At 35.4% G+C, this 23,728-nt stretch overlaps 1 protein-coding gene and 1 long non-coding RNA gene across 3 annotated transcripts; one reads left to right on the forward strand and one right to left on the reverse strand.

Moving 5' to 3' along the window:
- Window positions 1-12,501: 12,501 nt before the first annotated feature.
- On the reverse strand, window positions 12,502-14,514 carry LOC131606752 (protein MAIN-LIKE 1-like). The gene is made up of 3 exons (XM_058878894.1): window positions 14,188-14,514; window positions 13,385-14,089; window positions 12,502-13,295 (listed from the first exon to the last, which is right to left on the reverse strand). The coding sequence occupies exons 2-3, from the start codon at window positions 14,069-14,071 to the stop codon at window positions 13,026-13,028; spliced, it is 957 nt and encodes a 318-aa protein (XP_058734877.1). The 5' UTR covers window positions 14,072-14,089; window positions 14,188-14,514; the 3' UTR covers window positions 12,502-13,025.
- A 2,180-nt stretch (window positions 14,515-16,694) lies between these two features.
- On the forward strand, window positions 16,695-18,893 carry LOC131606753 (uncharacterized). Of its 2 annotated transcripts, none has more exons than XR_009285016.1 (3): window positions 16,695-17,859; window positions 18,070-18,221; window positions 18,302-18,893. It is a non-coding gene; the product is annotated as an uncharacterized LOC131606753 (long non-coding RNA). The 2 variants fall into 2 exon arrangements; XR_009285017.1 differs by having other exon boundaries at window positions 18,314-18,892.
- The last annotated feature ends 4,835 nt before the right edge of the window (window positions 18,894-23,728 follow it).

Consider the following 23,728-nt stretch of genomic DNA (forward strand, 5'->3'; position numbering starts at 1 on the left):
GATAAGAGACCGAAAAACAGAAAATTAGATAGATGGAAATAAATAAATAAAAAGTAAAACATTAATGGAAGAGAAAAAAGTACCATATAATTATATAGGTTAGGTCTAATCATGTGACCTACTCCTCTCACCAATAATTCCTTCTTGAAAGTTTCCACTATAATATGAGCTTTTAACATGATTTGTCCACGAACCTCCTTTTACAAGGATTAGAATTTTACAATGGCTAACTTCTCAACCAAACATAGATATTTATCTATGGAGATCTCTAAACCAAGATATTTTACCACTGGGACACTCTCAAATCAACAGAGAGCTTTTAACACTTGGCTAAGCTCACGAACCGACTCAGAGTTTTAATAATGTAGACCTTCCAACCAAATAGAGGTTTTGACTATTTCACCTCAAAAACCAAACAAAATATTTTCACTTGGTTTAGCTCACAACTAAAACAATAAAATATCTCTTAAAAAGGATTTACAATATTTCACTCTCAAAAGCACTAAGGCAAAAGTGAGAAAATAAAGAGAAAAAAGAGTGTGAGAGAAATATATTTTTAAAATAAGTTATCTTATGTAAAATGAAATGAATTAGAATACTCTATTTATAGGATAATAGATTATCAATTAAGTTTTCCATGGGCCTTTTTATTGTTGATAATCAATTACGCAATTGATATAGTAGATTATCAAGTACATAAATGAAAGGTTTTCAAAAGAGTCGTTATTATTCGATTATTAGCCCTAATAGTTGAATATGAGGCGTTAACAAAAGAGGTAATCAATTAGACCTAAGGGCTAACCGATTATGCAGTGCAAACTTCTCTCATAAATATCTTTTGAGCTTTTATCCAACTAGCTAGGCAAAAAAACTTATTTTTTTAGTTTTAATAAAAAAAAAATTGAGGCTTTAAATAATTTGAAAGTGTGTGTAATTTTCCATAGTAAAATCGAGAGTTAGTCTTATACCTTTAATAAACGCAAATCACTCGACAGAGACTCAGCGGGCTTTCACACTTTTTCTCTTTTACAATTTTGAAGCTTTAGGTTCCTTGCTAAATTATCTTTTACTTTAGAATTTCATTTAAACCTTGAATATTCTTTCTCATGAGGCTTGAGATAACTTTTCATGATAGACACCATCATAAAAAATACTACTTGATTAGAGATCTTCGTTGACTTTATCGAGCGTCGCTCGACATTATGTGTTATCCTTCGGAAATAGGATTTCATATCTTGATCTCTAAGAAATATAACTTGATCACTATATATATGAGCTTTGATATCTTGAGCCCCCAACTTGTTCACCACATCAGATGACAACTTCACCTTATAGCGTTATCATCAACACCAGAAGGACTTGATCAATACTTCTAATAAAGTGATCAATGCATATTTATGCATATTCTCCTATATTTTTACTTAGGCATTTCTTTACTTTACCTTGGTTATTTTTCTATTTTAATGTGTTTTTATAATTTAGTTTATTTTTGCCTTTATTTGATTTTCGCACTTAATTTTCAGCATTAGCAGTCTGTGCTAAAATGATCATAAGTGGAGCTCCGGGAATCCGATTGAGGCGTTCTAATAATCGCCGGAAAGCTAAGAGAAAGAGCTATAACTTTCGTGTTGGAGTCAAAGTCAGATTCAGAGCGCATATTTTCCAGAATTTCGTTTGAAGTTGCAGCATTAGTTTTATTTAGTTTTGGATCATTAGTTCATGGGCTTGGGTTATGTTTTTGACCCAGTTTGAGTTAGTAGAGAAGAAAACCTTATTTTGTTTTATAAGGGTTGGCAGCCGCTAGAATAAGAGAGACCTTTTTTTTGCCACAAATTTTACTTTTGGTTTCATGATTAGAATGAAGAACTAATTCCCGAAGGCAAATCCTGCTGCTTATGGGTTCCATTGCTTTGAGGTTATTCTAATACTAATTTAAATTCGATTTCTGTTCAATTCTTTTCTATGAAATCATTTGCTTAATTTGATTACAATTGTTTGCTTAATTCGATTGTTGTTCATAGGATAGAATTGATTAAATTCGATTGTATGCATGTTCCTAAATTTAATTGCGTGTTATCGTTTGCTTAATTCGTTAACTCGTCATATTCTTAACCGTTTGCTTAATTCGGTAAACAGGAACATAACTCGTATGATTTTGATAAGCGCTTGTCTGATTAATCTCATAATCGAATAGGATCGAAGCCGTTTAGGGATTGGTGTTATTATAACCGATGATAAGTCGGAACCCGAATCAGTAGGATTAGCCGTTTAGCTTATTTTGATAATCACTTATTTTACTTTGTTTTATAAATTGATTCTAAAACCATAAACCCCCAATTTCATTTATATTAGTTAGTAACGAAACAAGAATCCTTGTGAGAACAATATCCGAGTTGTCGTTACCGTTACACTATATTTTCAAAATACTCGTTTTTTATCCGTGCGCGACAGCGGATCATAAAGACTTTACTTTATAATGTTTTTATCATCAAAACTAAACAAAGTGATGAATTTCATTTATTTAGCATTTCATTTGAACATTGAATCTTCTTTCTCACGAGGCTTGAGATAACTCTTCATGATAGACACCATGATTAGAGATCTTCACTAACTTTATCAAGCGTCGCTTGACATTAGGTGTTATCCTTCGGAAATAGGATTTCATATCTTGATCTCCAAGCACCATAACTTGATCACCATATATATGAGCTTTGATATATTGAGCACCCAACTGGATCCCCACATCAGATGACAGTTTCACCTTATAGTGTTGTCAGCAACACCATTAAGGACTTGATTAATACTTCTAATGAAGACTTCACCTTATAATATTTTTATCATCAAAACTAAAAAAAGTGATGCAAACATTATACCTGCAATCACATATATCTATTAAATATAGGGATATTATAAGATTTCTCGTCTTTTCTTTGTATAAGATGTGCTCTATTTGCAAAAGTGAATCCTTATCAAGCTTGATATATGTTTAACCTTTTAAATTCTCCTCCTTTTTAGGATTGAAAATTATCTTAGTTAAGTTTAGGGTGTAGACTTCAAAAAGTATATATAGGAAAACCATGGGGATACTTTAGAATATGATATGTTTCAAACTTAGAGACAAGTTGGAAAAGTATCTAGAGTTCAAAACTTTTTATAAGAGGATTTTCTTGATATCTTTGATAAAGAAGCAGTGAAGTTCGTATCCTTAAAAGAAAGTGTTTCAAGTAAACTGTGGTGGTAACTAAAGTTAATGAAATTATTATTATCTTATGTATTATGCCATGTAAGTCCAATGGTTATCCTAATATTAATGTGAAATATAATGATATGTTACATAACATACCAAGTTTGGGTTATTATATTTGGAAAGCAGTTTTGAAAGCAATGGATGTTGCAAAATTTGAGGAGCGCCAGGAGTATCAATGGGATAAAAAGTCAGGATCCAAAAGACTAATATTCCATATATCCAAGAAAAACCTTAAGGCATAAGATATACGAGTCCTTTCTCTAAAAAATGCAACATTTCCACCATTTCTAATTAATGTGGAACTTAACCACTCAAGCTAGAATTCAAAAATCTCCCTAACAAGTATGAGTCACACACATCACTAGCCTTTGTCTATAATAGGATCCCACTTCTACTCCTCTGTCAAGCATAACTATGGCTCTGATACCCCTAGTCGGAGAGTCTAGGGAGCACTGAGAGTGTCAATGGACTAATCATTTAGGATCCAAGAGACATTGACAGCATAAATCGATCAAAAACCTTAAGGCATCAAGTATATGAGTCCTCTATCTAATAAATATAACATTCCACACATTCATAGGAGAATAAGAATTTAACCACTCATAGTTGCACCCAACAATCTCCCACACAAGTGTGACTATCCCACATCCTATAACAAGAACCAATATACGATCTAACTCCTGCTCACCTACAAGGCCAAACATGGATCTGATCACATATACAAGAGACCTTGACACCATATATCCACCCAAAATCTTAAGGAATTGGGTATATGGATTCTCTCTTATAAATCCAACATTTCCATAACTTATACACGATGTGGAATTTAACTATTGGGTGCAAGCGTGGGTGGATGGGTTCCATATTTTTATAAATGGGTGGAATGTTGGATTTATAATATACATTGAATCACATTCCTAATATCGTAAGATTTTGGGTGGAAATATGGTGTCTCCATCTCTAGTGGTTCTAGATCATTGGCCTTGTTGTTGCTCTCGTCTTCCCTAGACTCCCCAATAACTACTATTAGAGCCATGGCTAGACTTGATGGCGGAGAAGAAGTAGGATCTTAGTATAGATCAAGGAAATTTATGTGGGTGAATCACACTTGTGGGGAAAGATTATTGAATTCAAGTGATGTGAAAGCTCTAATGTTCCACTCTTAAATGTTTTATTTACTTTTATCAATAATATGTTAAATAATCCAGATTGTTGAAAATTTCACCCATTTCAACACCAAAGGTATTGGTGATGTGGAAGCTCCTGTGTTCCACTCCTAAGTGTTTTATTTATTTTTATCAATAGTATGTAAAATAAGCAAGAGTAAGTCTTGAATTACAAAGGAGATGCACAGAGCACTAAAATATTTTCAAACTCTCCATATATTCCATACTTCTTCTAAAAACCAATATTGGCACAAGCTTAATCAATTAATAAGCAATTTTAACCAAATATGAAAACAAAACTCGATGTTTAATTAATTAGAGTATTCTTCTAATCGATTAAGGAGAGATTTATCCTCCTAATTGGTTAGGAATCCAATTAATCTATTATGGAGAAAACTTGGATTATGGTTTTCTATTTAGCCGAACTCTAATCGATTAATGTTACAACTTAATTGATTAGAGATTTATCAGCGTCATGGATTGTTTCCTTTTTTAGCTAAAATATTTTCCTATGTAAAGGAGTGTTGTGCTCACTTTTAAAGCAGTAATACAATGAAATTACTAATCTTTTATATCACTCATTCTCCTTCTAATATTTTTTATTCATTATACATTTCTTTAGTGTTGAGAGAGTGAAATACTTATATTGAGAGTTGTGTAATTATTTTTTTGTACTGACATTGTAATACAAGAGCTTGATACTTGTGTGCATTTGTAACTGACTTTAAGGTTGCAAGCTAAACCTGGAAAAAATCATGGTTTATGGAAGGTTGTTGGGTTTAACATATTTAAAAGCACAAGTTATTGATAATGAAAGTATCAAGAGGAAACTCTTTAGGACTAGAGTATGCCACGAGGTTTAAGGTTCAACCAATATAAGTTTGGATGTGATCTTTCTAAATCTATCTATTTACTTGATGTTATTTATTTTTTCTTTTCCTAATCTATGATTCTAATTTATTCCTAAAATCTATCAAATTAAAACTAACCTTTTATGAAAATTATTTTAAAAACCAGTTAACAAAATTCACCCTTCTTATTGTGTTTGAAGTTGTATGGTCAACTATAACCTTTGATAAGGTATAGTCGGTTATTGGAATCAAGGATTTATCCATGATGAGATAATTTAAGGTTGAAAATATTTGTGAAGATTTGAATTTTCAAGGGGAAGAAATGAGAGTAAAGGAAATCTTAAGTGAAATAAATCTAGGTCAAGCTTAAAGTTAATGGTGGTGACAAGTTAAAGTATAAGTGCTTCAATTATCATAAGACAGGTCACTTCCAAAAGAAATTTCTAGACAAGGGTGATAGTGAAAGTTCCATTTATATTATGGTTACCTAAGACGAGGGTTAAGAAAGTGTGGGTGTATAAATGGTGACTAGTAGGGAAGCTAAAAATAGTTGGATCATGTACGTAAGATGATTTGGTCACATACGGATGGGGAATGATTACTTTGAGACCTATGAACTTAAAGAAGATAGATTATTTACCTTCATATGTGATAAATCTTATAAGGTCTGGGATACGGGTTATATTCATCTAAAAATGTTTGATAACTATGATTTTTCCTACGCGGTGTGAGTCGTGTAATAGAATTGAACATTGCAAGTTTAGAATTCCGTAGGGGATGCATTAGTTATTGCAAAGGGGTCCAAAATGATTGTTGTAACACCCCAATTCTACCCCGGTAATTATTAAGAAAATCAGAGTTATAAAATTCTTTTTCGACAAGCAATTGGAGTATTACAATTCAACTTAACATCAATATCATGCTATCATAGATACATAACACAAATACTCGGATGAACTAAAACCACATGAATCAACTTTATTAACACTAAGCAGCAGAACTACATTAATCAACTTTGATGACATAGCAATTACTTTTCATGTATCAACATAATTATTCAACAATAAAACCAAACAACTAAACAACTAGCGTTCATCCCCGCAAGTGTTACGTATCAGAGCGACAACCCGACTCGAACTAATGAAGAAAATAACCTTCATCCTGGATTACATGCACGTTACCAACATAGGGATAAAATTCAAACAGAAGGGGTGAGATATCAACCAATAGAAGAAGGTGTATGATAAATAGTATATTAGATCAGGATCATACAAATTTCACCACTTCATAACAGCAACTATACAGCAACCGACAAACCACTTAGTAACAACAACAAGCCACTTATTAAATCAGCGTAACAACTTAATCAACACAACTTAATAACAACAACAACTTAGAATAACAACAACTTATAACAACAACAACTCACAACAATAACAACTTATAGTAACAACAGCTTATAACAACAACAACACAACGACAATCAATAAACAACGAATAATAATAACAACTTTAACACGTGACTCAATATGCGACTCAACTATGTAAATGCATGTGGTACCATTTGGAGCAGGACTTCCAACTTAAAAACCGCCAATACAGGCCATCGTAGTGAGCATTAGCTCCATCTCAGAAAATTGCCAATATAGGTCGTCGTGTTTGCCATAATTTTCAGGCTGTCGTGTTTGCCATAAGTTTCAGGCCATCATAAATATGCTATGCTATGCGACTTGAAATTCAACAACACAGTCACAACAATGCAACAACAACAACAACACACAACAAACAACAACTCGAAATATACATCAATGGCATCAACTTAGATCAACACTAGTCATACGACCTACAACTCAAGCATGTCCATAATTCGGGACAACTCAACTTATTCAACATTGGCCATAGGCCTACAACTTCATCAACAACAATTTATAATAACAAAAACTCAACAATAACAACATACTCAACAACAATAATAGTTTATCAATTGCAACCTCACAATTAATAACAACACACGCCACCAACGACGACAATTACTACACAATTTAACAGTTACGAATCTATGCCTAACACATCTTATTTACCACTACTATATCATTATTAAGCTTTACTTACTAAATTACTTAATTCACTCAACTACTTAATTTTTTTCTATTATTAAACCACCGACTATATTCGTCATTCTCGACACAATTTCAATACATCAGCCAACCAACAACAACTACAACCATTTATGAATTATTCGACAAAATTGCAACTAATTTCGATTAAACAAACTTACCGGTTAAACTACTAAATTTACTAATTTCATTGACCTCTATCTATTTCCTACCGATGGATACTTAGTATCCCTCCGCCGATTAATTTACTGTTTGCTACTGCTATACTACGTCCATTGATGCTTCATAAATTCTTCTGTTAAACGCTTCACACTGCACCTTTATTATATTGCTACTAATTTCATCAATTACCTATCAACCTGAATTTTCTGCAATAATACTAGTATCATCTTCCTGCTATTATACTGGTATCATTTCTCTGTTATTTACACTTATAGACGTAGGTGCTATACTTAATATAACTCTCATGTTACAATTCATTATCTTATGGATTTCTACTTAACTTACTACATGCCATCACCCGATCAATTACAAACAGACAAAGAAAGGCATGGAACAGGCAACACGTGAGGCTGGGACAAGCAAAGAAAATCACAAAAATACTCCCTAGCCAAGGGTGCCGAACGGCAACCCTCTCTCCAAATACATGTTCCGATCGGCACATGTCCTTCATCACCATCCCTGCCGTTCGGTAGGGCTTCCAGCGGGGTCCACCATATTTTTCTTTTAATGCATTTTTTTCCAGCGTCGATTCAATTTTATTTATACTAGCACACCGATCTTAATTTTCCAGAGATGATTAATACCAATTTAATTAATCATTACCCGTATCCAAGATAACAACACAACAACAACGATTATCACCACAACAACAACTAATTTCATCGAATCAACACAATACAATCACAACAAATATTCCATGGCAAAATTCATACACCCTAATCCCACATACAATTTATCATAAACCCGATTATAGAGATTGAACCCCACCCTTACCTTGGATTGGCGGTCTCTCCATAAATTTCCGGTCGAATTTCGACTTGGCTTTCTGATATGAAATTCCTCTTCCGGCGGCTAACCTCCAAAGCCCTTGTTCCTCTTTTTTTTTTCTCCTCACGTACAGCCACCAATAAAAAAACCTTTCAATTTAGCCTTAGGCTTCTATATATATAACTCCAACTTAAACCCTAATAAAATACTTATTATTCCATAACGTCATATTGGGCCAACTAATTAACACCTCCAATATTATTTCTCACACCTCCACTAAATCCAATTTTTAATCAAATAGTAGTCCAATATAATAATATTATTTTAATATTATTTCTGCGATTAAACCGTCTATTACTCAACTATCGACTTAACCGCTCAACCAATATATCAATCCAATACTGCCTCTTATTATAATTCCAATAATTTTCGACTTCGAACAATTCCAATAAATAATTTTTTATATAATTTAATTAAATAATTAATTAAATTCTGGACGTTACAAGTGTTTTGTACATTTTGGATAGTTCCACTGTTATAAGTCATGCAAAATTAGCTAGAGAGACTTTCATTGATAAAACTAAATTATGACATTTATGGTCATGTCATCTTAATGGGAAGGATTTAGATTATCTAACTAAACAAGGTCTAATAGAAAGGTAATAAAATGGATAAACTAAAATTTATGATTGTATACTGAGAAAACAATAAGGGAATGAGTTTAGGTAATAAAATGGATAAACTAAAATTTATGATTGTATACTGAGAAAACAATAAGGGAATGAGTTTAAGGAGGAATGCATAATTTTATTAGACGATTTTATTATATTTACTCAAATATTTGGCCTTTAAAAAGAAGGACTACTCATGAGGATATCCTTATTTGTTCACTATTATTGGAAGTTTGTCTATAAGCTTATAAGCTTATATTTTTAAAACATGAAAGTGACACTTTTAAAAAGTTTAGCAATGATATACTCTTGTAAAAAATAAATTAGGAACTGTCAGTTAATTAGTGTTTATTTCATAGTAGTTTAGTGAGTTTTTCATGAAATAAATTATAGAGGTATTGGATTGTATATGAGTAGGACCATTATTTATTTCTCACTACTTGGTAATTTCATCTAATTACTACAACTACTTTCCTAATTTTACAATAAACTAACAAAAAAAATTACAATTAATTTATTGGCTTGTACCCTTAGGCTATGTTTGGGAGTTTGGAGGGGAAGGGAGGGGAGGACTTTGAAAAATAGGAAGAATTGGATGAAAAGGATAAAAAGATTTTGGGTAGGAGGGTTTTGGAGGGTTTGAGTTTATTCATAAAACCAAAAACCCCATAAAATGGGGGAATTCAAAAATTGTATTGAAGGAGAGTTTTGGAGGGTTTTGAAGGGCTTACATAAATTTTCCAAATATCTTTTAGGTTGTTATAGTATTCTGAAAATTAAAAATTTACTAATGATAATGACTCTTTTATGATTCTAAACAAAATCATTTTTTTAAAAAATGTCAAATATTTTCCTATATTTTTCTAAAATTTTATTTTTGGAAGCCCTCCCCTCCCCTCCCCTCCAAACTCCCAAACATAGCCTTAATGTCTTAGGTAAGTTCGTAGTTTTAAAAAAATTTACCAAACGTTAATTCCTAAAACCAGAAGCCGACAATACATTAGATATTATCTATTTAACACTTAAGTTAGATAAGTTATAAAAGTTATGGTAAATAATCACTCATGACTTTGAATCAATTTTAACATTCGTCACTATAGAAAATTATTTAAAATAAACTTAACTGAATAACACTAGTTAGAAAATTGTATAGATTAGTGCAAAATAAAATTTAACTAATCAAAGGGAAATTTAGCTAATCATTTTAGAATTACTAATAGCTAAAGAGTTCAAGAAGTAATACATGAACTAGAAGATGAAATACGAGCTTCAAAGGTGTATAAGCATCAATCACTAACCCTAAAACCTTGCAAATACCTTTTCTCTATTAAAAATCGAACCTCGAAAATGTGTCGAGTCTTTCTTTTATAATCTAGGTTTTGACTCACATCAACGCACCATAATTTGGCCCGTCGAGTTATGATTAGTCCTTTAATACATTTGGCAGTGTGGGATTGTATTGAGTCTGCCGTGATCTCATATACCATTTTGATGCAATTCTTATCGAATTTTTCTTCATTTCACATAGTTATGCATCACACCACAATATTTTCTCATTATGGAGCGATTTCTATGGGTATGTTTCTCTCTTCTCCGTGCTTTTGAGTATTTTTATTGCTCCATCTCTTGTCACTGTAACATCCACCAATTAAAAACATCATATATATATGTCTGGTTAGAGGAACTTGAGGTGAAATGAGATTTTACACAATTCTCTCGACTCTTACTATAAAATATAACAAAAAGACCATTAAAACTATCGAGAAGTACTAGTATGATATATTGTCATCACATTGCTACAATCGCAAGTCACTTAAGTTCTGTTTTGACCTTATAACTTATAGTTTATAAACTCGTATGATAATAAAAGACCTGTTTGATAACAGTCTTTTCATTACGGATTTATAGTTTATTTTACTAACTTATAGCTTATTTTTCAAATGTTATTTTAAATAGCGTTGTACCTTGTAGCTTTTAGCTTATCATTATTTTTTCTTCCATTTTTACCCTTATAAATTTTATTATTTTAAGTATACATTTAATTATTAATTAAAAGATATCTTTTATGTCATTTTATATCTATCAGTTAGTTAAATCGTTAATTTTATCAAACATTTTAATTAACTTATCAACTATCAGTCACCAGCCATCAACTATAAGCTATCAGCCATAAACTATAAACTATCAGCTAACTTATCACTCAACCACTAATTTTACAAAACACAATCTTAATAAAGGTTGTTTATTAGAGGTTTTTCGGCGTGCATTTTATTCTTTTGCGACTAATTTTTAGAGAGAAAAAAGGAAAACTTTAGGAAAATCAAAGGATAAGGGTTGGATTCTTTTGAAAGATATTAATTCTTTGAGATGGGAAAGACATTCGAAATACCTTTTTAGTGATATTTCATTCGAGAAATTATCCAATTTTCCTTTTGCACTATCTAGGCCTTAAAAGCGACTATTTTAATTAAATTTTTTAAGAATTAACTTTTGGGATTTACCAGTTTTTATAAATAAAAAATACTCTATTTTTTCGCACGTGATTTTTATCAAAGAATGCTCTCAAAAAGGAAAGGAGCAAACTTTTATTAAAAAAAATGGTTCCCCTTTTGATTTGTAACTAAAATTGGTACGTTTACATTTGATAAATAAAATTGGTGACTGTTTAGGTTATATAATCTAATTTAGGACCCGTTTGTTTTGATTATTTTTTTTAAATAATTTTTATAATGTTATATAATTTTGTGTAAAAAGAATTTACAAAATTTTTTTATAAAAATTTAATTTATAGTTATTCTTAATATATAATTTTAAATATTTTATTAATAAAAAATATATTTGAATATCAAAATTTCAAAATATCATTTAATTTTTCCCTTCATTACAATGTTTGGGATGACAATTAGTCCAAATGTGATTAATGACGTGAGAGAAGCATCATAGACTCGTCATACTTGGAAGGTAACCATTTATTGGGTTTACATATATTAAAGTAATTAGTTTTATTTTATTTTCCTTGGTCAAAATACAAGAGCACCAACCAAGTATAAGAAGTCTCTAAATATTTGTCATTACTCTTAACAAATCATAATCATGTGGCCGGCAACAAACTAGATACGTTTAGATTTCGATAAAATTGACATATTTATTTCCTAACTTCTTGGCTTTCTTTTTCTTCGGATATTTTTTGGTTTTTTTTAGCCACTTCTCTATGGGGGTCACCCCAGCGAAAAAGCCAAATTACCCCTGCTTTGGGGATAAACTTCCGAAAACACCTTTTATCAGATTTTGGGGGTTTCGGAAATGAACTTCCAAATTATGCAGAAACTGATTTTTTTTTAATGTTTTTCTTAACATACTCTTATTTTTAATTAAAGGAAACCGGGAAATAAAATAAATGACAAATAAACAGAAAAAACTAATATGATTAAAAAGTAATATATACAAGCTGATCCAAATCCAAATAAAAATATTGTGCTAAAGATACAATCCGAAAACAAAAAATAAATAAACCCGACCACTACTGGGTGTGCCTAACCCTCTCACCCTGGGCCCTCCTCTGTCGCCTGTATGCTGCCGCACGACCCGCATCAGTGATGATCATCTCCATCACGGCGACTGCGTCTAGACCGCCCTGATGAACGACACCCAAGCATCTCTATCCACTGGCAGATTGGCAGGAGATCAATGGCGTGGTCATCCTCGGCCTGCTGGTTCTCCAGGATCTCCTCGTGTGCTGGCCTAGGAGCGCCGGGAGCGTCGGGTGTCAGCAAAGGATGAGACACCCGGTAGAACCATGTGACGTACCCCTCCACACTGTGCCAGTCCTGGGTGACCCGCATGAGACGGTACTCCTCCGGTACCACATGATGCTCCCAATCGGGCCACATGGCAGTGAGCTGCACTCTGGTCACTGTGTCGGGAGCAGCCTCGAAGGGTGACCTGGGTATCATATGCACGAATCCGAACTGCCGCATGCACCGCTAAGGGAGATACCGGACCATGATGGTAGTCCCGCATGCCAACCAGCCAGAATATAGAGATATGCCTTCAAAGGGGACAATCTGAGTGTAGTCGCTGAACGGCCTCCAGGTGATGTCGTCGTGCACCGTGCGGTCCAGGTACCCACGGTATGGTCCCACCACATTGTTTCCCCTCTGCAGAACGTATCTGGCGGCCCTGGGCATGGCGTCAACGTACGCAAGATCGATGTGGATGCCGTGGATGCGGGAGAAGTAGGAGATGATCCAACTCTGAAACATAAATAAATACGAAACATAAGTAAATACGAAACACAAATACGAAACATAAATAAATACGAAACAATTAAAATGAAACGTACCGTGAGTGGTGTGCAGGATCCAACCAACTGCCTCGTCCTCCAGTTGAAGGCCTCATTCAGCTTCTGGTAGAGGTATGCCAGAGTAGCTGCCCCCCAGTTCCACTGGTGAACGGTATCCAGGTCCATGAAGTAGCGGAGGTAGGTCACGTCGACGTACCTTGCACTCTTGTCCACAAAGCATGCAGCACCTACCACATGCATGTACCAGCACCGGAGAGCGCAGCCGCGGTGATACTGTGTGAATAGATCGTCACCCGCGGCTTCGGCATCGGCCGCCGCCACCAGGTGTTGCTCGAAGTAGCGGCTCAGTGTGATGAACCGGATATGAGGCCCAGATGTCGTGGCGCACTCAAAGTCAGCAACTTCGGGCTCCATGCCCAAATAGAGCGCCATCCACTGACTGGCCTCGACCCTCTGGATCCGGGAGTGGGTCAACAGCGGCCCCCTGATGGGAAGGTGGAGAAGACACTGCACATCATCCAAGGTGATCGTCATCTCCCCAACCGGCAAGTGGAAAGAAGACGTCTCATTGTGCCAGCGCTCCACAAATGCCCCCTGCATGCCGTGGCTGATGGTGGTGTAACACGTCATGCAGAGCCCGCTAAGCCCCGAACCTCGCACCGCGTCGTTAAACCACCCGGCAGTTGGTTTAAACAGACTGAAAATCTTTCTGGTATGGTTCACCATTTTCAACGGCACCCTCTCCTGTTACAAAAAAACAAATAAAAAAGTATGTTAAATAGACCGTTAAGAAAATATCGAATAAACGTCTAAATTATAAACGGTTAAATTAAAAAAAATACCTCTCCCTCCCAGATACGCCTAGCGACGTGGTCGCGATAGGATATCAGCACGGAAGTGTCAATGGGCCCTCTCGGGTAGCTGTCCTCCTGCTCATCCTCCTCCCCAGGTGGAGGGTCAACATCCGGTACCCCCTCCGGCTCAAGGTATGGAACTGCCACCTCCTCCTCCTCCTCCTCTCGCTGGCGGAAAGAAGATACCCGAGCCAGTCGACTCCTAGATCCAGATGAAGAGGTACCCTCTCCCACGTCCACGGGAACTCGCACACAGCGTCCCCGGCCCTGCCCCCATCCCTGGGTCGACACCAGCTGTGCCGCCGCCCGCTCGCGTCTAGCCGACGCTGTCTGGGTCTCTCTACCCTGTATGATGCGTGCTGGTTGGTTGCCTAACATGTTCCTGTAAACAATTGAAATCGATTAATATGCGAGAAAAATGAAAAAACAAAAAAAAATGCACTTCTGATACAGTTCGGAAGTTCATTTCCGAAAACTGGGATGGAGGTGTTTTCGGAAATGAACTTCCGTAACACCCCTGCGCATAACTCCTCTGCAACCTCCAATGGCAGACCCCAAAATCAAACTTCAAAACTACTTTTATGCCTACTAAACAACCTAATATCAGTACCAACCTATCTTAATGTATATTTTTCAATTTCTAAACACCCTAATAGAGTTTAATCAAATGTATCTAAAAATTGAAATAAAATGCTAAACTTACCAATTAGTGTTTGAGATTACTTAGGTTGAGATTGGAAGAAGACTTGGGCAATCTATTTGACTTCACACTTGCTTTTTGCAGAAAATTTGAAGAGAGGTTGTGTTTAGAATAGGATTAGGGTAAAATGAATGGGGAGGGGGGCTGTTTTGCTTAATCTGCAAAACGCCCAGTATTTCGGAAGTTCATTTTCGAAATACTCTTTTCGGAAATGAACTTCCGAAATAAGACAATTTTTTCAAAAAAAAAGGCGCTTTCGGAGATGCATCTCCGAAAACACCTTTTTCTTGCATTTCGGAGATGCATTTCTGAAGTCAGGGGTAGTCTGGGTTTTTCACCAGAGGTGGACTAGAAGGTTGGGAGGTGGCCAAAGAAATTTCATATTTTTTCGGCCAATGATAAACAATCTAGCAAGAAAAAAGAAACACTTACACACACAATCTTTTTTTTCAATATCCAAATTATTCAAAAAAAATCACCAATAACCAACATTTTAAAAATATTAAGCAAATGATCAAAATTTAAAAATTTAAAAACACATTGTCGATAATTTGAGCCAATTCGCTATATCCATCGGCAACTTCTCTTAAATTTTAGACCAAGTCGTCAGGTCTAGTGGCGACAACGTTCATTTTTTGTCCTTTTATTTACTTACCTTAACTTAAATTATTTTTACCATTATTTTTTTTGCTTAACTTATTTTACATTGTTAAATTATTTTACTTAGAAAAATAATATTAATAAAAATAACTATCATTTTATATTAATAAAAAAACTACAATTACAACCAAGCACTTGAGCACTAGTGGTAAAGGAGCTCTTCCTAAGGACGCAATCTGGGGAATACCGGGTTCGATTCTTAAGTGAGAACAATGCTTGGTTAGTGCCTATACCTCTCGGCACTATGTTTTTTTCTATCTAAAGGGTGTAATCTATATCTAAGCCGCCGTTTTTTAGAAGAGAAGGAACATGAGTTTGTGTTTTTTGATGTAATTCCATGATAAACAAAACCCACTACAAGGCTTCACACCACTTCTTTACTTTGTGTCATCATTTCTTTCAGTCTAACCTAATTGTTGTTGTTTTATGTACAAAGGGATGTCTACCTAAAGTTAACATGTTAAGAAATCGATTTTATCCTAAAGGAGCATACAAATGATATCAACAAAATAGGCCAAAAATATGGAGATGGTATAAAAGAATAAAAGAAGTGATCCAAAAATTAGTCTAAAAATACTACTATTTTTGTGAGTTTTTAATGAAAGAGAAAATTCAATTAATTCCAAAATTAAATTAACCTAAGCCCAATTAAGAAAATCGAAGTATTTTTATTGCATTTTTATATCCATTTTTCATGCAAAAATTTAACAAAAGTTATGATTTTTATATGCTTTTTATTATCTACAAAATTAGAACAAAACTATGTCAAAATCCTAAATTCTAACAAGAAAAATAAGTGGCACAAGGAGGTTTATTGCAGGAAATATGGTGCAGGGGAGTAAAACGCAGGGCCCAACAGATTGGTGGCCCATCAGATTTATTTTTGTTACAATTTTCAGCATACAAAAAAAGAGTATAATTGGGCTATGGGGAGCGCTGTACTTAATTGTGTATGGCCCAAGGACTATTTTTTTGTTCATTATTTTCAGCCAAAAATGAAGGGTATGTGGGCCTATGGGGGTATGAGGAACAATTCGTACAAGGCCCGATGGTATGATTTAGCAACAAACAAAATTTTCAATCAAGTCAGATTTTATTCAAATTCATGATCAAATTATCTATATTAACCAGACCTTATGCTAGTTGTATTAATTCAATTTGCTCAGATTTAATATTACATCAAAACCTTATGTTAATCTAGTTAATCTCCACTAATACCCAATTACTAAAAATCAACGTTAAATGGCAAATTGAATTAAAAGAGGGGTTAGGGTTTACCTTGTTGTGACTCATGAGCTTACTTCAAGCTCTTCTTCCCTCCTACGAACAAAATGAGATGGCGAAGCTAGCTTTCATCTCCGACTCAACTTTCCGGCGCCGAACAAACGTGCTCCGTCTTCCATCTCTCTTCGCATCTCAACTTTAGCTCTCTCAAGCTCTTTCTCAGACGAATATACGGACGACGGCCGGAGTCACGAATTATCACCTCCGATTGAAGCTCCTTCACTACCGTGACCAAGAAAACTGGATCGACGTCATCTCATTTATCCGCCTCTCTCTCCCTTTTCCACGATTCAAATCCTCGTGTGGTGTTGTTGCTCGTAGCGATTGGCGCTGAGGTTGCAGACAATTAAAGTGAAGACGAAGACGTCAGTTGCGATGCGAAGCATTAATATTTAAGAGGATTGAAGGTGCGATCGTGCGAAGAATTTAATGAGGATGATGATTGAACAGTTGAAGCTTCATGTTGAAGATGAATGAGAGAGTGAAGGTTGATGAAACATGGTGGTTCGACGACGATGATGATGATGCAGAGGCGTTGTTGAAAGCTGAACGATGGCTCTGAGATGATGAAGATTGAGTGTGGATTAAGAGAGAAATTTCGGAGCATTTGTTACATCTTTTTCGATGAGTTTCTTTTCCAACTTTCTCTTTTGTTTTCTGTTCTGAGAATTCTTTTTTTCTCTTCTGATTTTCTGTTTCTTTTCTGTTGATGATGATGATGATGAGATTGAAGAGTGGTGATGATGAATGGAAGTGCCGAATGATGAAGGTTGTAGAGAGTGAGAAGGGAGAAGGTTGATGAAAATGGTGGAGAGGGGAATGGTGAAGTGGATGCGTGAAGAAGCCTCTGACTTGGAGGGGAGGAGAATATATAGGTTGTTAATGATGAAGAAGTTAGTTAGAGGAGAAGTAATGAGAGCCCTTAGATTAAACCTTTTTGTTGTACAAATGGAGGGTGAGATTGAAGTTAGTTGTAGTTGGTTACCAATTCTGCTAGAGATGTTTTTCTGTTATAGGTTAGTTACAAATATGGTTATGATTAGTTTCTGGTAGTTAGCTGATTCGTTAGAATTAGTCTAGGTTAAATGTTGTTATGCTATTAGTAAGTTAGTAGCACAGTTAGGAAATAGGTGAAGAGTTTCTGTTAGAAGTTTATGGTGATAGTTATACTTAGGTTTGTTATTGTTCAGGGAACTGATTTGAAACTGGTTTTGTTGTGAATGCAGGGCTATATGGCTAGTTAGCATGAAGAAATGTTGAAGAAGCTTTGAAGAAGTTTTTCTGTGAGGCTTTTTCTGAGTTTTTGTGTACGAATTGCAGAGAAACAAAATGAAGTGAAGGTGATTGGTGGTTGAACAGTTGAAGCTTACAGACTGAGGTAAGGACTGGTTTTCTGTTACGATTGAATTTTCCATTACGATTCTTCGGTAACCATTGTTTAGAGTGATGTTGCTGAAGGTCTTGTTGCAGGGTTTTTTTTGTGAGAGATTCAATGAAGGTGAAGATTGATGATGGAATGAAGGAGCAGCTTGATGATGATTGAATTGAGGATCGAGAGAGAGATGGCGTTTATTACAATTCTGTTATCACCTATTTCTTTTTCGTCTTCTGTTGAAGTCCCCCCCGAAACTTTGTTTTTCATTCCATCCCCTTTCCATTGATTTTTTTTGTCATCCTTTGGGCCTCTAATGGGTTTTTTCTTTTATAATTCAAACTATTTTGTAATGGAGTTTGAATGGGCTTTTATTTGTGAATGTAATGTGAATAAGTACTTGGACTTTGATTTTCATGTAATTATGGATGTAATGATATTGATATATTTGCCATCCTTCTTTTTGTAACATGATACTTTTTCTTTTAATGAATTTTGAACGAGGAATAATGTGCATCTTAGATAAGCTTTTGACGACTTTGAATGATGGATCTTGTATAAAAATACTTGAAAACTCTTGAATGAATGAACGTGTTTTCCATAAGGCTTTCCATAAGGCTTGAATATCCTTTTACATGCCATTTGTCTTAAGTTTCAAGTAACTTGTTTCTCAAGACCTCACCCATAAATACTTAAGAACTTTAATTATCTTTGAACTCAAATCCACTTCAAATTTCAGTGAACAATTCCAATCAACCTGATCTTCAATGAATCTTTTAACTCAATTCAATTCATCAATTCAAATCAGACTTGCGTATCAAACGATAAGCGTTAGCACGATTGATGCCCTAAGTACAATGCAATCATCAAGTTTATCCTCTTGTACCATGGTTCAACAATGATCTCAGAGCAAAATCACAATGCCTTGAGGAAACCAGTGATGAGAGAACCTAACTTGACGATCCTCAGTTGGAAACTTTCTCAAGCTCAAACACAACAGGTGAAACCTCACCTTTGGTCAACCATAGGGAAATAAACCCTGATCCCACGCTTCACTGCTGGAAGTATAAGAAGAATCAGACTTTAATTGTCATGCACACCTCAAACTCAATATGAAGCCCTGGGCTTTCTAACTCCTTGATCCCAATGCCACGTTATTTGTTTAATGATGCATGATCTATGTTAATACCCTAATGGAAGGTGTGTACATGAATGCAAAGCATAAGCCTGATAAAATGAAAGGGTAGGACAAATTTGCGGTATGACAGCTGCCCCTATTTAATCGTCTTAAACCTGAAGGTGAGGTTGGTGTTAGCCTTTCGAACATTCAAGGTAAAAGAAGATTAAATATCAAAATACCAGAAATTTGTCCTGAAGAGAAGATGGTGTAAGTGTTACCCTTATTTTTTATTTTGATATCTGCTGGGGAAAGAGAATTTTGTTTAACGGTAAGTAACTGTGGTTGAAAGGTGGTAACTTTTAACGTGGTAATGGTTCCGATACAAGGTTCTCAAAGGAAATGATTGCCACATGAAGTAGTGATTAGAAAATAGGTTTTGATGGGGAGATAAGATCTACGGACAATCTACGATCTCAAGGTCTGTAATGAAGGTAACACGGACAAGCGTTGAAGGAAGATACAAACGAGTATGGAAAGGATAACACGAACGAGTGTTTGGATCAATATGGACGAGTATTGAAGGAAGATACAGACGAGTATCAAGGAAAATAACACGGACGAGTGTATGAATCAATACAGACAAGTATTGAAGGAAGATATGGACGAGTATCGAAAGAATAACATGGACGAGTGTTTTGGAAAGTTGTAAACAATGAGATGCTTAATTGATGGACTCGCTGGGGATTAAGGAGTAAGAAGTGGTCGACTTCAACACTGAGGTTGAGAAAGATGATAAGCATCAACACTGAGGTTAGAGAATGGATTTGACAGACATCAATATTGAGGTTGGAGGACATCAACACTACGGTTGGAGCGAGAAACAATAGACATCAACACTGAGGTTGGGAAAGAAGTAAAATACATCAACACTGAGGTTGGAGAAAAAATGATAAAAATTAAAATTAAGGTTGGAGAAAAAATGATAAACATCAACACTGAGGTTGGAGGAAAACGATTGCCATCAACATAGAGGTTGGAGAAACAAACAATTGTCATCAACACTAAGGTTAGAGGACATCAACACTGAGGTTGGAGTGAGAAACGATAGACATCAACACTGAGGTTGGGAAAGAAATAACAGACATCAACACTGAGGTTGGAGGAAATGTTAGACATCATCACTGAGGTTGGAAAATAACGGTTGTCATCAACACTGAGGTCGGGCAAGAAATGATAGGCATCAACGCTGAGGTTGGGGATGATGATTGGCATCGACACTGAGGTCGGTAAAGGAATGATAGAAATCAACACTGAGGTTGGAGAAAAAAGTGATAGGCATCAACACTGAGGTTGGAGGACATCAACACTGAGATTGGAGGACATCAACACTGAGGTTGGAGGAAATCAACATTGTGGTTGGAGGAAAAGTTATAGGCACCAGCACTGAGGTTGAAGAATAGTAGAAAGACAAACATCATTGGGGATTGAGAATACCAGGTATTGGCAATGTGGCTTGAGAAGGTTTGTAACATAGTAGCAGATATCAGACGGGTTTGTAAGGATAACATTCTCTGTGGGGATGTATCGTTGTCTTGATTGAGCGCTGATTTTGATTATATGGCTTATGCTTCGTATGCATGTTTGAATTTTTCTTGTATGGCGTAATGATCCGCTTTGATGGATATGCTACGCTTTTGAGGATGCAATGCCATATGCAATGAATACTATATGCAAGAATAATGAGGGCCCTTTAGAGATTATTCCACTGACTTGTCAATTAAGCTTCGTCTCTGACCTTGGGTGAGGTAAATGCCAGGGAGAATCCCCTTAGTGTTAAGAACTCTGTAGAGATGCCAATAGATATTGGACTTTGACTTTACAAGATACACATTATGGTTATTGCCTTCTGGAACATAGAATAACTTTTGACTTCCCACCATATGCCATTGCTTGGAGGATTTTCAGCTTGAGGAGATTCCCTCGATTCGCCATGTTGGGGATGATAAATCCGGATGAGGAAACCATGGTTGGGGAAGTGGAATAACTCCCAAGATAAATAAACTCCTGTGCTTGGGGAGAGACCAAATTTCTAGAGAAATAAACTCCAATGGGCGGGGAGAGACAATACAACTCAAAAGATTGTGCCCCATGCTTCGTGACCTATGGAGGAATTCTCCTCAAAGGATCCTTGCACCACAAATACTCGAGATATTTTTCCCTAGTATGTTCAAGTGTTTGAAGTAGTTCATCCTGATCAATGAATCCTTGAAGAGATTTGTCGAATCTCGACGTAACTGCCCCTGATTGATTGAACTTGAGAGAGATTCCTCGACTTGATTGCCCCAGATTGACGGAACTTAAGAGATTTATCGACGTGATTGCCCCAGATTGATGGAACTCAAGAGAGAATTATCGACGTGATTGCCCCAGATTGATCAAAGCTTAAAGAGATTTATCGGCGTGATCACCCCAGATTGATCAAATCTTAAAGAGATTTATCGACATGATTACCCCAGATTACACATCCTATCAGAATCCTCAAGTTCCACTACGATCAAGAAACATGTGGAAGCAACTTTATCACGCTCAACGGAGCATTCAACTTTTTCCCCTCAGGTTAATCCATCAAACTGCATTTGCTCAATAGACTATTTGGGCTTTTCCTTTCAGGGTAGTCAATTAACAAAGGTATAAACTGTTCATGCTCAACGAAGCCTTCAGGAAACATGCCCCTTGATAATTAGTCTCTGAAATGATTGGCTTTTTACTCCATGGATTTTTCAAGTCTCTTTACTTTGACATGATTAAGCTCTTCACTGATTCTCATCCTGAAAGTTTCCTTGATGTTAAGCAAATGTTTTGTATGCAGAAAAATGTTAATTCTAATAATGATAATTGTAATGCAAAGCATATGTTAGTCTTGAAGTTCAAAGATACTTTTATAGAAATAAGGTTATGACTTCTTGTGAATTGATCACTAGTTGACACAACCTCGATTTTCACATATGAAGGATAAAGCAAGCATACGATACCAACATGTGTTACGCTTCATTGGGAGTCAGTTAAACACTATCTCATCGGAGTGTGCTTTCAAAATAAACCCTGCTTCAATTAGGACTTTTGAGGGTTGTAACGTTGTCGGGTTCACGGTTTTTAGAAACAAAGTATTTTTCGGCTCAAAATTATTTGGTGCCCACCCCCTTCGTGATGTTCTCCAGTCGTATGTTCAGTTAACTCAATCATGAGTGTTCATCCCTCACAAGGAATTTTGAAATGGTTGAAGAATCAATGCGGTTTTTCGGACATGGCAGTCACTCACTTTCTTATTCTTCTGATTGATTATCACACGACTTTGTTTTTCGCTTGGCACTTTTCAATATCAATTTCTATTTTTTTGCATTATTTTTCTTTCTTTTCATTTTTTTTGCCATATATATTTTTTTCTCTTTTTTTTTGAACATTTTTTATTGAACAAGTTGTGTGATCTTGCATTGTCTTTGATTCGTTGGAAGTGATTGCGAATGCCTCATTCCATGATTGATGAAGAATTACCATTGTGACATCGTCATCTTTTGACCTCTTGGTTGGTGAAGGATAACCATCGTGGTTTTGACTTTCCTCAACCTTTTGAAGGATAACCATTGTTGTATCCTTAGATACATACCCTTTATGAGTTTTGAACACTTGATCAAGTTAAACTGAACACTACCCTGCCCCAGGGTTAAAGTTAAGGATTTTTTCTAAATAAAAAAGAAACTCCTACTTCAAGGCTCAAAGGGGTTAACGAGGGTCTATCTCCCTTATATCTCTGGTGTTTAGGGGTTTGAAACAATGCTTGTACATCATCAGTAGAGTTTTATTCAAAAGCACACAATTAGAGATTTTATGTTTTTATCTTTCATCATTCTCCCTCTGGTCTTTGCCTAAGCAAGAGATTAGTAAAGTTGGCATCGATATGCAAGCAAATCATTTTATGAGTGACAACGAATGGATTACTTAAGACAAACATAAACAATGTATTATGATTTTCATTCAGAAGTTAACAAGTTGTTACATGCTAGCAATTCTTAAACAAACAACGAAATGTTACAAATGAGAATGCAATAAAGAACTGAATGACTGCCATTGTTGAGGGGACTTGACTTCGTCTGGACTTATTGCTCTTGAATAGTTTATGCAATTTTGATACCCTTTTGAGACTTCAATTTACACATGAACCTCTTGGAGTGAATGTGATTGCTCTGGAATCAATGAGATCTTTGAACTTCCTTCTCTGAATAAACACCTAGCATTATCATCGGTTCTTGCATAAAACTTTTAGATTACTTCCCAGAAGAAAACTCCAACAAAGTCGCCCAAAGGTTGTAAATTTTTACCGTACTTTAGGGATTCG

Source organism: Vicia villosa, linkage group LG5, assembly GCF_029867415.1.
Source record: "Vicia villosa cultivar HV-30 ecotype Madison, WI linkage group LG5, Vvil1.0, whole genome shotgun sequence".
Taxonomy (NCBI): domain Eukaryota; kingdom Viridiplantae; phylum Streptophyta; class Magnoliopsida; order Fabales; family Fabaceae; genus Vicia; species Vicia villosa.

Coding starts and splice junctions, on each gene's coding strand:
- LOC131606752 (XM_058878894.1), bottom strand. CDS start 14,071: ATGGTGAACCATACCAGAAAGATTTTCAGTCTGTTTAAACCAACTGCC. Junction 13,296..13,384: donor GATCCTGCACACCACTCACG/GTACGTTTCATT, acceptor TTTATGTTTCAG/AGTTGGATCATCTCCTACTT.